At 38.5% G+C, this 18,096-nt stretch overlaps 1 protein-coding gene across 1 annotated transcript; it reads left to right on the plus strand.

Annotated features, from left to right (window-relative positions):
* The first annotated feature begins 15,946 nt into the window (after nucleotides 1–15,946).
* Nucleotides 15,947–17,728, plus strand: LOC142619878 (putative F-box protein PP2-B12). Its single transcript, XM_075793227.1, has 3 exons — nucleotides 15,947–16,410; nucleotides 16,921–17,039; nucleotides 17,149–17,728. Exons 1-3 carry the CDS (start codon nucleotides 16,096–16,098, stop codon nucleotides 17,579–17,581), a joined length of 867 nt encoding a protein of 288 aa, XP_075649342.1. The 5' UTR covers nucleotides 15,947–16,095; the 3' UTR covers nucleotides 17,582–17,728.
* Nucleotides 17,729–18,096: the final 368 nt, after the last annotated feature.

Raw genomic sequence — 18,096 nt, forward strand, 5'->3', positions numbered from 1 at the left:
GATGCTTCGTGTTGGTGTTGGTCGCATTCCTCCACCACCTCCTATGACTTCCACGTCTGGGGATGATGATGGTGATGACGATGATGCTTCGGATGATGGAGATGCTAGCTCTACCGATGAGATGTCTACTTGACACTCTACCCTTTGTCACTCATGACAAAAAGGGGGAGTAGTTTTGGGTTATGAGAGTAGTCATACTTAGGGAGAGTTTGTATAGGGACTTTTTTATAGGGGGAGTGTTGAGTACTGAGGGATGTAGTGAGGATTACTTGTATCTTTTTCTTTTCTCTACTTTAGATACATAATCTTCTTGTATCTAGGTCTTTTGACCATTATTACATACATTGTGCTCATTTTGTTATATATATATATATATATATATGATGTTGTATGTTTCTTTCACCTATCTCTACATGTGTTGTTTCTTTTCTTTCTTTATACACATGTTTCTTTATTTTTATGCAATCTATTTTTTCTGTTTCACACTAAGATGTCTTGATGAGTTTTGTTTAAAGTGTTTCAGAAATACAGGTTGTCAAAGTCTACTTGTCATAAACTCTCTTCTTGCAAAGTTTTTCAAGAGTTTGTGTTAGGATAGATTTTATTGTATTCAACAAGTGTATATGAGTTGAGTGATTTATGACTTCTCTCATATGTTCATTTGTTGGTTGTGGTTTTGTCACGGATTGCCAAAGAGGGAAATTGTTAGGACATATATGTTTTACTTGTTTAGAACATATGTCATTTAGAACATATGTCTTGAGCGTCAAAGGGATCGTGAGGGAAGTGTCCATACAGAATACCCTAGGGCTAGCCATACTCATGGCGGGGGTAGCACCACCCACGAGGATGGTGCTAAAGCCATGCAAAAAGAGATTAATCATTCGAAAAGAAAACTGCGCTGCGCCAGACGTAAGCATTCACCGTCCTCATCTAATCCTTCTTCATTGGAGGTTCGGGAAGGTAGTTACAACTCGAGGTCATGCTCACCCCCCAGTGCAATGTCCCCTTGTGAGGAGGACGACCCGCCAGCTCGCAGACACAAGAAACTCCCTTCTAGGGGCTTGGAAAATGATGTTATGAGTCGGGCGTTGCACCAACTCTCCAAATCTCCATTTTCACGGAGGATTGAGAAAGGGAGGCTTCCCAGGAGGTTTACCCAGCCCACCTTTACCATCTACAATGGTCGAACTGATCCGGTGGAGCACGTGAGTCACTTTAACCAGAGGATTGCGGTGCACTCTCATAACGAGACCCTGATGTGTAAAGTTTTCCCCTCTAGCTTGGGACCTATTGCTATGAGGTGGTTCAATGGCCTTAAATCAGGGACTGTAGGTTCGTTTGGGGAGCTTACTAGAACATTCGCTTCGCGGTTTATTACGTGTACCAAAGTGCCTCGGCCGTTGGACTCGCTGTTATCCATGACCATGAGGGAAGAGGAGACGTTGAAAGCATACTCCAACCGGTACTGGGAGATGTTTAACGAAATAAATGGTGATTTTGATGAGGTGGCGCTCAATACCTTTAAGGTAGGTCTTCCTACTGATCATGATTTGAGGAATTCCTTGACCAAAAAGCCCGTCCGCAGCGTACGTCGCCTCATGGATCGTATTGATGAATACAAAAGGGTAGAGGAAGACCAGCAGCAAGGAAAGGGTAAGGAGAAGGTTATCCCGCAGGAGAGAAGGGATTTCAGGTCGAACAGATACCACAATAACAAGCCGAGGATAGATTACAATAGTCAATCCGGCTCGGCTGCACCTCAGGCCGTGAACACTGTGTTCCGAGAACCAGTACACTAGTTACTGGAGAAAGTTCGTAAGGAGCCTTTCTTCAGGTGGCCTGGTAAGATGGCAGGGGACCCCGCGAAGAGGAATCGAACCTCTTTTGTCAGTACCATCAGGACGTGGGCCACACTACCGAGAATTGTCGGACCCTTTGGAACCACTTGGAGCAGCTTGTTAGTGAAGGAAAACTGAAGCAGTACCTGTGTCAACCTAGTGAGCAGGGCAGTCGATCCGGCTCAAACAATCAAAGGAATAATCCATCTCGGCCGACATTGGGAACAATTAACGTTATCTTTGCTGCACCTGGCAGGACCGGCTCAGGTCCCACTAGGGTAATGGCGGTTTCCCATTCTCAGGCCGAAGAGGTCGAAGATGACTTTACCCGTCTTGGGATTTTCAAAGGAGGATAAAGTTGGTACCATTCAACCCCATGATGATGCTCTTGTGGTCACTCTCAGGATAGGGAATTATAATGTGAAGAGGGTGATGATTGATCAGGGCAGTAGTGCGGATATCATGTACCCTGATTTATTTAAGGGTTTAAGGTTGAAGCTGGAAGATCTTACTCCTTATGACTCGCCACTCATAAGCTTTGAAGGAAGGGCTGTTGTGCCGAAGGGATAGATCCGTTTGCCTGTTCAAACCGGCTCAGAAACGGTTGAGGTAGATTTCATTGTGGTAAATGCGTACTCCCCATATACAGCCATCCTCGCCAGACCATGGCTGCACGCTCTGGGAGCCATCTCCTCTACCTTGCACGTTAAGGTTAAGTACCCCTCGGGGGAATATGTTGAAGAGATCCTCGGCAGCCAGTCGATGGCCAGGCAATGCATATCGGCTGCAGTGTTGCACCAGACGGAAGCCGAATCTTCGGCTTTGATCACCAAAGACTTATAGCAATTAACAGCTTCGGATGCGCCCGATGTGATGACAGGGGAGAGGGCTCATTGTGAGGAGTTAAAGAGGTTTTTGATAGCCGATGACCCAGAGAGGTTCTTCCAAGTCGGCATACGTTTGCCACACCAGGAAAATGTGGAGCTATTGGAATTTCTAAAAGACAATATTGATGTTTTTGCGTGGGACCCTTATGAGGCTCCCGGCGTAGACTCGAGCTTCATTTGTCATCATTTAAACGTCAACCCTGCCATTGTTCCGAGAAGGCAGCCACCTCGGCGTTCTTCCAAAGAACATTCCGAGGCCGTCAAGCAAGAGGTGCTCAAACTCAAGAGGGCTGGGGTTATTAAAGAAGTTTTCTACCCCGAATGGTTGGCGCATACGGTTGTGGTTAAAAAGAAGAATGGAACGTGGAGAGTATGTGTGGACTTCACAGATTTGAACAGGGCCTGCCCCAAGGATTCGTTCCTAATGCCGCGTATTGATCAACTGGTGGATGCCACTGTCGGTCATCCTCGGATGAGTTTTTTGGACGCCTTCCAGGGTTACCATCAGATTCCCTTGGCGTTGGAGGATCAAGAGAAGACTGCTTTCATTACTCCAACGGGGAACTACCACTATAAGGTCATGCCATTTGGATTGAAAAATGCTGGGGCTACTTACCAAAGAATGATGACCAGGATGTTCGAGCAGCAACTGGGGAAGACTATTGAAGTATATGTGGATGATATGGTGGTGAAGAGTAAAACAATACCTTCACACGTGAAAGATCTGGCCGACACCTTCCAGGTGCAAAGAAAGTACAAGCTGCGCCTTAACGCCTCAAAGTGCTCTTTTGGCGTGGGGTCTGGAAAGTTCCTGGGGTATATGATTACTCACAGAGGCATAGAGGTAAACCCAGCGCAGGTCAAGGCTATTCAGGATTTGCAGCCGCCTCGGAACCCGAAAGAAATCCAGAAATTGACCAGAATGATTGCCGCATTGAATAGGTTCATTTCTTGGTCAGCTGACCGATGCCATCCTTTCTTCAAATTGTTGAATAAGTGGAAAGGGTTTCAATGGACCGAGGACTGCGTGTTAGCTTTCCAACAGCTTAAGCAATATCTTTCTCGGCCACCCATTTTATCTCGCCCCGAGACGGACGAGGTCTTGTTTGCTTATCTGGCAGTGGCCGTCCACGCGGTCAGCCTGGTCCTTATAAGGGATTAAAGCGGGTGCAAAGACCGGTCTATTATGTTAGCAAGTCTTTGAATGAGGCCGAGGTGCGCTATCTGCTCTTGGAGAAAGCACTTCTGGCCATAGTTCATGCCACACGTAAGCTCCCTCATTATTTCCAGTCTCGCACTGTAGTGGTTCTGACCCAGTTGCCTCTCAAGGCGGTGTTACGCAGCGCCGATTACTCTGGCAAGGTGGCAAAATGGGGAACTTACCAGAGCTAAACCCTTTTTTAATGAAAAGAACAACTGAGGCTGACCCATCTTCTCCAAGGTTTCCATGTCCTTGGGCAGCAGAAGAGGACGCTCCAACACCTCGGCCAAATGGTGGGCGTGGCCTTGTTGGACTGCCCTAATACTAGAGTGGCAGGGGATTGGTGCGCCGTCCAGTCTCAAGTCAGGAGACCAGGTAACTGGTGCTCGGCGCACCTCGGCCACGTCCCTGATCTCCCCACTTTCAACTGAGCGGGCGCGCCCTTTGCCCTTGTCCAACTTCTATTGCTGGGCCGGCGGTGGCTACTGTTTCAGCTTCTTTGGCTTCTCGCCACCAGCCCCCTCGGCATCCACTTTTCTTTTCTTCTTAGAATCGTCGGTGGGAGGTTTGGGCTCGGCTGGAGGAGGGGGTGGTGGCAAGGCAGGGGGAACTTGGGACCCCCTCGTTCCCTTATTGGCCACTCTCGCGCCTCTCGCGGTCATGAGGCCCTTAAACTCGTCCATGTCTTCCTCAATGGAGCTGTCTTCTGGACGTGCTATCACTAGGCCCTCGATCCCAGAGATCTCGGCAGGCTCCTCATCCTCGTCGGAAAGAACAACGAACGGGTTTCCACGAGGTCGTGGGGCGTCCTCGAGTTGAAATTGATCTATCTCCTCGTCCAATGTGTTCGAAGAAGACACCTGCTCCTCTGGGACGACAGTTGCCTGAGAGTGTGTAGCGAGAGGGATCGCAGCAATTGGTTGTGAGTACAGTATGGTGTGGGGGGCGTCAGGAAGGTCGTGGTCGGCCAGGAAATGCGGTCTAGCTACGTGAATCCTCCTACGCCGCCGGTCACCGGCAATAATGGCGTTCTCTATCTCCTGGAAGTCCGAGGATATCGGATCATAGCCTAGTATCAGATGAGCCGCTCTAAGTTGTAAATCTTCGCTGACGAATACCTCGGAGCGTAGCACGCGGTTCAAATCTGCAACGTTGCAGTGGCTTAGGCGTGGGCGCACGAGTTGCTTATCTGCAAAGAAAGACATCAAAATAAAAAAACATGGTCAGATTCGTAAAACATGTAATAAATTAAAGTTAGACGCTCAAGTAAATGCAAATGCACATTTCTAGATGTTAGAGGGAGTTATGTGGTGGGAAGTTAAATCCTAAGGTGTCGCACCTAGATCCCCCCACTCAACTGGGCAGTGGGGGCCGTCGTGCCAGTTGCCAGAGACGATGAGGTAGTCATCCTTCATGCCTTTATTGGATTTGGGCAGACAGGAGATTAACCTAAGGACACTAGAACGGGATTTGATGTAATAACCTACCTTGGTAAGTTTATGGCACTCGTACATGAAAACAACGTCGTGCCAGGTAAGGTTGAGACCCATTTGCTCATTTAGAGCGTCGACGCTACCTAAAACTCTAAAAACGTTTGGTGCGCACTGATCGGGACACAACCGGTGGTTGCGGAGGTACTCCCTGGTTACGGGCTTCATTGGGAAGGTCATCCCACCTTCTACGAAGGCGACCATTGGGATGATGACCTCTCCGGTTTTCCTAGAACTGGCCATGGCTTCCGCCGGGCAGTATTTTAAACCTACGTCGCTGGGAATATGATACTTGGCTCTAAAACCTTCCATCCTAGCGGCGGTATCAACTAGACACTTAAACTTTCCCATCAGAAAGGAACGAAAGGCTAAGTTCTAAGAGGGAAAACGGTTATAAGGGGAGCCGAGGACAGGGTCCGAGGAGAAAGGGTTAAGAAAAAAAGGAATAAGAACTTACAAATTTCAAGTTGTGCGAATTTCCACGGATTTCTGCAGACAAAAGGTGATTACTGATGTTTTGATGGGATTAGCCTCTGAAGAAATAAATGAAGGCGCAGGTTCCCGAAGCGTCACGACGTGCGGGAAACGGCCTCGAAATTGTATTTGTCTCGCCCAAATTTTCATGGAGTAACAAGGACCGTTGGATGCTCATCTCACCGTTGAACATGGGGGGCAAGGTGTAACTTACGGTAATAAATGCGCGCGTTTTTGAAAATAAAACCACCAAGTGGCACCCTCTGGAACGCGAAACGGTCTCCACACGTGCAATTATTTACAAAACGTGTGGGGAAAATTCTCGTTGGATCAAAACCCTATTTTTCTCCTCGGATGCTAAAAAATAGAGTTTTGAGGGGCTATTGTGGGGAGTAAAAGGACCCAAGTGGGCATGTGGGCCTTTGGGCTCTAGCAAGGAGGGCCGATCTGTTCATAAGCTAGGAATTTGTTAGTACTATAAATCGGCCCATATGCTGAGGGTCCGAGGATACAGCCGAAGGTGAGTTCCTCCTCAGACCGTTCCAAGAGAGCTCGGAGATTCACTACAAAGGTCAAGGCAGAATTCTGGAAAGACTGTTGGTTAAAAGGGGGAGGCCCTAAACCTTCTAGATGCACCAGTGTTAAAGAAAATATCAAGAGCAAAGGCTGCCACCTCTGCATTAAAGACTCTGCACCTACCTCCCTGGCCGCATTAATGGGGAAGTGACCCCTGAACAGTAGGGCTGAATCTTCTAGTCACTGTCCAAAAGGCATCAGGGAAGGAAGTATTTAAGGGAGGTGAAGGCCAAAGAGATGGGGGGTCTGTAACTAAGAAAGAAATTAAGAATTGTAATCTTTAAGGAAGAAAGAGAAATAGTAAAGAAATAGTCCTCGGCTCAAGTCCGAGGAGACCCATTTGCAATTATCATTCATTATTTACAAGTGTTTGCGTATAAAAGCCTGTTATCAAGTTCTCAGTACCTTTAATCTATATTTCAAACCCACACTCTACAAATTTCATTGTTTAAGGCTCATTGGGCCTGAGCCCATAACCTTCTTTGGGTCCAGGTGCAATTGTGTACTTACATCATGTTAATAAAAAGTTACTAATAAAACTATTATTAGTGAACATTTCTTAGGCTTATCTATTTAGCTTTGTTGCAAAATTTATATAAACTCTTTTATTTCTTTTCTTTTTTCCGAAGAATATAACACAACCAAAAACCTATATACAACAATATACATTCAATATGAAGAATATAATCAAACTTATTCATAATTTAAATTTAAGAAATTAACACAAATTATAAATTAAGATATAAATTTAGAAAAAGAACAAAGAATAAACCTATTTGTTTTCTCTATCACTTTGAGAGATGAAAGTGTGAGCATGTAACTAAAACCTGAACCAATTATTGTAGAAGAGAATAAATGAGAACAAAATTTTGATATTATGAATTGGGTTAAAACGTATGTGAGAAGATTTTATTAATTTTTTTGAAGTTAAAGAAAAATAGCTTAAAAAATGAAAAAAGAATAATGAGAAAAGAATGCACACCTGTCATGGGATTTAGGCATTCACATATTGTAATAAACTTCACTTCAAAAAGGATATATATATATAGGTAGAGATTCATTTGATATATAATTTAAATCCTATTGGAATTAAGATTTCTAATCAATTTATTTGTTGCTATGTCATAAATCCCATAAAATTTGGATTAAAAAAAAGATCATCTGAATAGAAAGAAAGAAGAAAACATTTTTTTCATGGAAAAAAGGAAACTTTTCTTTTATAACCAAAAAAAAAAACAATTTTTTTAGAAGAACAAACGTTTATTATATATAGATACTTTTTTTTTTTTTTGGAGAAGAAAGAGAAGGTGTTTACTTTAAACTCAAAAACTTATTACCTTATTTACAATTTTTTTTTTTACTTTATGCAAAAAAAATTTTGGTAAATCGGTATAAACAATAAATGTCTAAAAAAGAGTTACATGTGAAGAGGAAGATTTTTCCATTGAATACGTTGTTTTTTTTTACGGGTATTATGTTCTATTTTTTTTACAAGAAGTAATATAATTTAAATTTATAAAAAGGAATAGATGGAGATTGTTTCTATTTTTTGTTTTTTACATGTACTATGTTGTTCTTTTTTTTTTTTACACGTAGTAATATAATTTAAATAAAAAAAGATTAGATGAATAGTTTGAATTGTAATCAAATTAAATTTTTTTATCAACTTATGAATTATTGTAAGTGCACAATTGCACCTGGACCCAAAGACAATCACAGGCTCAGGTCCAATGAGCCTTAAACAATGAAATTTGTAGAGTGTGGGCTTGAAATCTAGATTAGAAGTACTGAGAACTTAATAACAGGCTAAGATGTGCACACACTTGTAAATAACAAATGATAACTGCAAATAGACCTCCTCGGACGTGAGCCGAGGACTACTTCTGTATTATTTCTCTTTCTTTCTTAAAGGTTACAATTCTTCTTTTCTTTCTTTGTTTCTTGGACCCCCTTTCCTTTGGCGTTCATCCCCCTTAAATACTTCTTTTCCTGATGCTTTCTCCACGTGTTGCTCTAACCTCTTCCCTCCTAGATATTTTCTTTCTTAGTGCCTTTGAATAGTGACCAGAAGTTTTAGTTCTACTGTTCAGGGGTCACTTCCCCATTAATGCGGCCAGGGAGGTAGGTGCAGAGTCTTTAATGTGGAGGTGGCAGCCTTTGCTTTTGGTATTTTTCTAACACCGGTGTACTTCGAAGGTTCAGGGTTTCCCCCCTTTAACCAACAGTCTTTCCGGAATATTGCCTTGACCTTCATAGTGAAGCTTCGAGTTCTCCTGGGTCTATCCGAGGAGAAACTTACCCTCGGATGTGTCCTCGGACCCTTGGCGTATGGGCCGATTCACAGTACTAACAAATTCTTAGCTTAAGAGCAGGTCGGCCCTCCTTGCTACAGCCCAAAGGCCCATATGCCTACTTGGGTCCTTTTACTCCCCACAATTATAACAATAAAAGGATTAGATAAAGAGTTTGGATTATAATAAAATTAAGATTTTTATCAATTTAGAAATTATAGGAGAAGAAGATAAGTATAAAAAAAAATTTATATATATTTTTAAAATTCTAAAAAATTCTGCAATTTAGTGCAGCCGCTTGGCGCAACCACAAACTTTATGCAAAATATTTTTTGATAAATCGGTATGAACAATAATTATGTAAAGAAAAAGTCGCGTGTGAAGATGAAAATTTTGCCGTTGAATATGTTGCTATTTTTTTTTTTACGAGTATTATGTTGTTTTCTTTTACACGAAGTAATATAATTTAAATTTTAAAAAAGGAATAGAAGGAGATTGTTGCTGTTTTTTTTTTTTACTTGTACTATGTTTTTTTTTACACGTAGTAATATAATTTAAATAAAAAAGGATTATATGAAGAGTTTGAATTGTAATCAAATTAAGATTTTTTATCAACTTATAAATTATAATAATAAAAGTATTGGATGAAGAGTTTGGATTGTAATCAAATTAGATTTTTATAAATTTAGAAATTATAGGAGAATAAGATAAGTACAAAAAATTATATTTATTTTTTGAAAATTCTAAAAATATTTCTACAATTTAGTGCAGCCACTTGGCTCAATCACGGCTTCTAAGTCCAACTTTTATTATATAGTATATGACATGACTAGTGTATGACCTGCATAACGTGCGGGCTAGATAGTTTTGTTAGGACATATGTGATTCATGTCAGAAACATATGTTATCGTGTATTAGCTAATCCTTTAACAAAACGTACTTTACTTGTATTTGGGTAGATCTAGGATGTGTTTAATGTTTCAAGAAATAAGATTTCAAGTTCGAGTATTAAAGCCATAAAAGTTTGCTCAAGAAACAAGTGAAAAAGTGTTATTCATTAAAACTTGACAACTAGTATCTATCGAGGCTTAAAAATCTGTTTCAGCTCGAGGGTTGACAGCTACTCAATAGATAGGGTATTTGTCGAGGTTTATGAAAAACAGATTTTCAGTTCTGATTTTTATCCAATCTATGAGTATGTGTTTGAGCTTTCTTTTCTCACAACCTAAACATATATAAGGATTATTTTAAGGGCCGTCATAGAGAGCACAATTGCACAAGTATGGAGCAAAGTGTTGTTCATGTAAATTGTGATCGGAAACCTAGTTTGCCCTAGTTTATCTTGAAGAAGCTGATGTGTTTTGCACACCATAGGGTTTTATGACCAAGCAACTCATAATCTTCATCATGTGATAAACTGAAGAACTTTGCAGCCAATATTCTTCTCAAGTTAGTGAGTGGTTCAAGTACTGTAATTCGTGCAAAACAGTTAGTCACGTAATGGGATTCGTGCAAAGGAGTAAGCCGCGTACTAGGATCTGCGCATCGATTGGTGTGTCACGTACTCGGAGCTGTGCATTGAAAAGAAGAGATTATTACTACAGAACAAGTCTAATTGTGTATTGGGGTAAAGGTTTAACTGTAGGTTGGTATAAGGTATTGAGATTCCTTTACTTGTAACTGCTTGTTGTGATAATAGTGAATTCTCAAGAGTGGTGACCTTAAAATCACTCGATGGGGTTTTTGCCTCAGAGGTCTGCCCCATTCGTAAACAAATCACCGTGTCAACTTTATTTTCCGCTGCATTATTCTTTAATTGGTGATTTGTTTGTGCTACCGCATACATTGCATGTTAATTTGATTAATTAATAAACTTGGGTAATTAATCAATTAATTTATTACAAGGGGTCAATACATTATTGGCCTATCAAGTTTTATTTATTTATTTTGAATTAGGATACTCTTATTTGTTATTTATGGTAAAATAAATAAAACTCTCTAATTTATAGGTATGGTATCTTAAAATTTTAAGAAGCTTTATTAATATGGTCTTACAATTTTCACTTATTTTATGAAGCCAATAAAATGAAAATGAAGTGACAATAATTATTTTAGAATAACTGTCATCACTCACTTGGAGTGTCGATGATAGGTTTGTATCGCCCTTGATAATAACAGCTTTCAATTCTCTATATAATCTAATCCTTAATACATGTTGGTTACACCTTACACCTCACCCGCATAAGTAATAACCTCTTACCATATACCAAGGTATATCTCTCTTCCTCATGTTGGCTAGAACCATTTCTATCACAATCTAATTAAAGAGAAATCACATTGAATGTTTTATGTTCACTCTTTTATTATTTTCTTTTTGCTGAAAATTTTTTAAATTTCTTCTACAAAATTTGACAATTAGTAAATCACATATGGATCCTAAAAGAAAAAAGAATTAGATGTATAGGCAAAGTAAATGTAAGAAAACTTAATAAATTTAATATTCTGTTTTATTTTTAGGACCCAATATATAATGATTGTGAATTATTTTTTTTAAGTGAAAGAATAAATAAATAGAGTGAATAGATTCTTATTAAAAATAAAGCAATAAAATGGTCTTAGTGTAAATAAAGACACATATTAGGTATATTGTAAATTATGAACATTGGAAGAAGGTTCCTATTAAATTACTTTTACTATTCTCAGTCCTATCCATGATTGAGATTTATCTTACCTCTACTAGTCCTACAAAATCACTTTTCCTTTCCTCCATAACCTTCTTCAGTTCTTTACTTCTTCCTCGTTAGAGAGCCTTTGTGAACTCCCTTCACATCATCTTTTTTTTTTTTTTAATTATAATTATTCGGTCTCTTCCAAAAATAGCACATAAAAATATTCTCACCTTTTTCACTTGCCGCTCTAAGTCCAATGACTTTCTTTCCTGAGTAAATTATTCTTGCAGAAGAGCAAAACATTAATTTGGAACTTCTATCACTGTTTTTGCAAGGAAAAAATGGTTCAAAAGGTAAATATAAATTGAGGGAGGTTTTGAATAGAAGATGGTCGTTGTAGTTAATTTCACAACTACCTAGGATCACGTTGTTTTAGATTTCTATTAATTGGCTGAAAGAGTTTTAGGAGGTGTTTATTGATAGAAGTTGGTAGCTAACGGTCCGCTTAAGCGTTTTTTTTTTTTCCTTTCAAATGTAACAATTTGCGAAGGCATTTTTCTTTTAATGGCAAAGGAGTGGAATGCTTGATTTTTTAAATCACGAAAGGCTCAACGTTTCACTTTTTATTACGTGTTTTTTGACTGGTAACATGGTAGATTTTTAAGAGGCCTTTTTGCCTACATGTCGCAACCGCCTTAATTGCAGGAAAAGACTTCTGCTATTATATATAGTATATGATATGATATGATATATAGATTAATCATAACATTTTTTTTTATACAAGATAGAATTTCTACTCTAACTTAATCTAAGTGTATATGTGTGTGAAACTCCCTCCTGGAGACTTGAACCCCGACTCTTGCTCCCCACACTCCACAGGTATAAACTCCACAAGCATTTATACCTGTGGAGTGACCATCGCACCAAGGGTGTGCGGTGGTGATTAATCACAACATTTAACAATAGTAGATGGAGAGAGCTTAATTAAATATAAACCGATTGGAATGAATGAAAGAAAAGTTAATGAACTGAAATGATTTTGTTGTTTCTTTTGGTAATATGTGGGTTTTGCATTTTAATAAAAAAAAAAATAATGTAACTAAAATTACATTTATAATTGGTCTTTTCGGTAGTCGTAAGCTGTATCATGAGTAAGAGCATCTCCAACAAGCTCTCTAAACCCAAAATTTGGAGAGCAAACCCACAAAAATGTGCTCCAGCAATCTCTCTAATTCACTGTTCATTAGCAAAAAATTGGTTGCTAATGAACATTAGTTCTCTAAGTTTGATGACCTACTATTCTGGAGAGAGAGAGAGAGAGAGAGAGAGAGAGCTTCTTGAATATTCTGGAGTAGACGAAGTGGTAGAGAATAAAAGAAAAAAGAAAAGTGAAGATAGAGATAAGGGAAAGAATACATGTGTGGAGGAGAAAAAAATAGGGAAAAAAAGAGAGAAAAGAAACGTGTGGATGAAAAAAAAAAGATAAGGGAAAAATAAAATAAAGAATAAGAAATTAAATTTAAGAAATACTATTACAATATTTTCACAATACTTTCACAATAAATCTTAAGTGGTGGATTGTTACTAACTAATAGTGATGAGAAAAAAAATAATTTAAGTGATGTGTTCAAATTAAAATCAATAATAACTTACCACATATAATTTGTTGTGAAAATATTGTAAAATGTTAAGAACGTAGTACTTCTCATTAAAATTAGATGAATGAAGGAAGATTGAAAAAGAAATATTAAAGAAAGAATGAATAAATGATATTTAAATGGGATAGAAAAATGATAGAGAGTCTGTTGAAAAATGTATTTGAAAAAATAAGAAGGCAAAATCTAAGTAACTCTAAACTTTAGGGATGTACTTTGCAATGTGGTCTACATTATATAACCATAGTGTAACTACAACATTATTTATAAAATATACTGTAAAATAATTTATATTCACTGCTTTACTCTTGAAGTAAATTTTAGAAGATTCTTTTAAAAAAATCAAACCGTAGAGAGAACAAAAACTTTTTTTTTTTATAGAGAGAACGATAGTAGACTTTATTCAATTAAATCACTTTGTACAATTGGAAAGAGAAAAAATGAGTATTCTTCTAACCAAACAATGACCTCTTCATTCTCTTTTGCAGCACTAGCTAAAGCTAATGCAGCACGATTACATCGCAAAGGGATACTATGAAAAGAAATAAAAGAAAAACTATCTCTAATTAAACCAATGTCTTCAATGATCCAGGCAGCTTCTAAGTATGCATTATACTAAGTCTTTCCTTACTTAACAATTGTTTCTTGTGAGTGTGTGAATCTAGAGAACCATACTGTGAAGGGATTCAGATCCTCTAGATTTCTTAGGGTACTCTACCAGTAGATTTCCTTAAATCCTAACCACTCTTTAATGATTTAATGGTTAAGATTCTGCCATGTCAGCATTCCACTTACAATATTCTGAAATAATAAAATAATGTTGCAAACAAAACAATTAAGAATATTGTTAGTGGAATGCTGACATGGCAGAATCTTGACCATTAAATCATTAAAGAATGGTTAAGATTTAAAGAAATCTATTTGGTAGAGTACCCTAGGAAATCTAGAGGATCTGAATCCACTGTGAAGATGTACGTTTTGATAAACTTGGAAGTTTAGGAGTAACTATACTTGCGGTTGTGTTATTTGAACTCCTAAGAATGCGTTTCCAATGCCTCCGAGAAGATTTTTTAGGATCCACCAAATTACCCTCATACGCAATTGGTACGTTAATCCAACTGGCTTCATTTTTTTTGGAGTTGTGCTTTATCTCAATAGCATCAGTGTAAACCACGATTTCAAGACTTATTTCATTAATCTTCAAAGTACATAGATGCAAAGAATCATATCCACCCAATCCTGGAATAATTGCAAGATCATTATCCACATTATCTGTAACCGTGATAGCAGTTGAAGAATTACCATTAGATGTCCCACATTCAGTAACAGTTGCAACAATTAGAGAATTGCCTTGTAAATCCCTGCGAATAGACTCGTCCATATTCCTCCTGGGTGGGCTAGGTGTTCTTCATCCCCTTGCTTCCTTCTGCCGACAAAAACCTACTGTTAGCCAATCACCATATGGACTCTCATTGCCCTCACCAAATCTGGGCATAGAACAAACCTTTGCTTCATGCCCCAAAAAACCACAATTGAAACAGAGCCCATGAAGACGTTCATGTTGAAAAGCTACCCACACTTTATACCCCTCTAGACTAATAACAGGAGCCCCTCTCCGAATAGGTTTGTCTAATGGCATCTCAACTCGTATTCGAAGAAAATGGGCTTGTTCAGATGAAATAGCTTTACAATCTATGTCAACAACATAGCCAATACCATTACCAATATCCCTACCCGCCTCTACATTAATTAAATCAAAAGATAATCCCCATACCTGAACCTATATAGGGATTTGGAGAAACTGGACTGAAAATGCCGTCATCCCTTTCTCCCAGCGTCTAAGAAGCAGTATGTGATTGTCAAAACTCCATGCCCCATTGTTGACAACCCATAATAATTGGCTCTCCATGGCAAACTTGAACTGAATAAGCCCATCTCCAGCATCATTAATCTTCAGATCCTGACAAAACTTTCAAACAGACCTTAAAAGATTCTTTGCGGCACGAAGATTGATGGGTTTTGCTGTAAGGAATCGGCCAATAAGACTGAGGTTGCACTGCTCAAGAATCTTCTCACGGTGATCTGAACGAACTGTAATAGCCTCACCCTCCTCAGAGGTTAAATTGATGCGCTGTAATCTCTCAATGAAGTCCGAGTCCATGATGGATAAGGAAAGAAAAAGAAAACTAAGGACAAAAATACAATAAAGAACACTAAGGACAAAGAAACTTTGAGAACAGATAGGAAGGGAAGAGAAAAACAGTAAAGACAAAAGAAACTCCGAGAACAAATAGGAAGGGAAGAGAAAAACACTTAGAGCACTTGCAGCAGTGGAGCTAAATAGCTATATAGTTATTTTAGCTCCACCAAAACACCAAAAAGAAGCATGCAGCAGTGTAGCTAAATCTTTTTTTTTTTTTAGCTCATTGCTACAGTGCACATCTATAGATAGATGTGCACTGTTCATGAGAGCTAAAAAAAAATTAATTTTTTATTTTGCGTTCACATTACTTTTTTATTGTGGTGTTTTTATTGTAGTGAGATGTATTATTTTATTGTGGTAGATATATTATTTTATTGTGATGTTTATATTATTTTATTGTGTTGAAAGCTAAAATAGATCCACTGATGCAGCATGTGTGTAGGTAAAATAAATAAAGTAACTTTTGGTGGAGCTAAATTGCTAAATTTTTAGCTCCACTGTTGTGGATGCTCTAAGGACAAAAGAAATTCTGAGAACAAATAGAGAGAGAAAAGAAAATAACAAAGTTAAAGATAAAGTTATGGCCACACACTTTACTAAAGTTTTGGACTAAGAAAACCTACGGACACAAAAGTAGAGGAAAGTCTCACCCTAGATGAGAAAAAGCACTCCTAGCAAGAGGAGAAGAAAATAAGTTACTATCTTCTTTGAAAATTTAGTCCCACGAGAACAAAAACTTAACCGTTCAGCAATAAGCAATTAAAGCCAAAAAGAAAAAAAGTGAGAGAGAGAAACATAGGAGAAGAAAATGATGGAAATAGAGAGAGAAGGAGAAAGAAATGGTCCACCCTTGGGTGCAGACATATCAGTATTACCAGAGGGATGCATATCGGACATATTTTCATTGACGAGCCCTAAGGATGCTTGCAGAGTGTGTGCGGTTTCTCCTATATTCCGTGCGGCTGCTGAGTCCAACGCTGTTTGGGAGAGGTTCTTGCCGTCCGATTATCAAGCCATCATTGCTCGATCATCATCATCATCGGATTCCTTGAACTTGTGTTCTAAGAAACAGATCTACCTTAGTCTCTCCAATAACCCCATCTTGATCGATGACAATAAAAAGGTACTCCTTAGCCAAACAATCCTATTATATTAATATGTTAAACTAATGTTAAAGCTACAACTAATGTTACTGAGTTATCTATTGAACTCTCTGCATCTTTCTCCAATTTTGTGTGAGGCTCTGGTTCACATATATCAGACATACTTATTTTATGCTATGCCAGCCTCCTTGAAACTCAAAACTTAAATCTTTATATGGCCAAAAGCTTTGAAATTTTTTAACCTGGTAAGTCTGATCCACATGAAAGCAGCAAGATTGGGTGGGTTGGTTTCTCTGTGTACTCGAAGTTGTGTTTGATTTGACTTGGTTATGTGATCCGGCATTAATTGAGGTATAGCACAAACAGCGAATAGAAGAACGGAATCAAAAACAAAATACACAAAAAAGGAGCTTCTAACTCTCAGATCAAATTATGAAAACTTTCATTAAATGTATGCTTGTGGCCAGTGAAAGCAGCACCATGCTGAATAGAACCATATCTATGCTCATCTACTTTCTGTCTTTCAACAGAGCTTTTTCTTGGATAAATTGAGTGGTAAGAAATGTTACCTTCTTGCTGCAAGGGACCTTTCCATCGTATGGGGTAGCACTCCTGAGTATTGGAGTTGGGTTTCTCTACCTGAATCCAGGTATGGTCCTCTCTCACTCCCTCACTTTTAGTACTCCTTTTTTTTCTTTTTCTTTTTTTTTGTGGCTTTTCATTTAATTCTTAATTATGTACATGTAAAAATCAAACAGGTTCCCAGAGGTTGCTGAACTTCACGATGTGTGTTGGTTTGAAATCTGTGGCAAGATGAGTACTTCCATGCTGTCTCCGAAAACAAACTATGCCGCTTACCTTGTGTTTAAGTTGAGGAGCAGAGACTATGGATTTGATAACCCTCCTTTCAAGGCTTCAGTTGGAACTACTGGAGGAGGTGAAGCTTATGAACAATCTGTTTTGGACCTGGGGGAGCCAAGCCTGGATGACCAGATTCTACTTCCGGAGCAGCCGCACATTTCATGTCCCAAGCCGAGAAAAGATGGGTGGTTAGAGATTGAGTTGGGTGAGTTTTTCAATGAGGGAGGACAAGATGATGAACTGCAGATTAGACTTATGGAGGTAGAAGATGGTGGGTGGAAGTCTGGCCTCGTTGTTGAAGGGATCGAGATCAGGCCAACAATGGGTTAATTAAATTTGTGCTTTATCATCACTAAGTGGCACAAAGTGGCATTAATGTACTATCAAACTTATATTGTGTTAATATCTTCCTTTACTGACAAAATTTTGAATATCTAAAACTACAAGCTTATCAGTAAAACCATATTTTTACCCTTCCGACTGTGTTCTTTGTCATTGTTCTTGATTTTGGAGATATAATTGAGCCTGAAAACCCTTAGGCACACTTTAAATTAGATACTAGTTAGGTAAAAATTGAAAACACAATTGGAATGAATTTGGTAAAAACTAAAAACCAAATAAATCAAACAAATTTTGAAAACATAATTAGAATGAGTTGGATAAAAACCAAATAAATCATATATAGAATTACCAAAATAAATTACAGATGCCTTGAGCACATTAAATGCTCTCAGCACCTTCTTTTGAAAAAAAAAATCATATATTAAATGTAGGTTTTTTTTATTTTATTTTATATATATATAAATACAAGGTCGAATTTCTATCATAGTCTAATCTAAGTGTAT

The sequence above is a fragment of the Castanea sativa genome, chromosome 12 (assembly GCF_040712315.1).
Source record: "Castanea sativa cultivar Marrone di Chiusa Pesio chromosome 12, ASM4071231v1".
Classification (NCBI taxonomy): domain Eukaryota; kingdom Viridiplantae; phylum Streptophyta; class Magnoliopsida; order Fagales; family Fagaceae; genus Castanea; species Castanea sativa.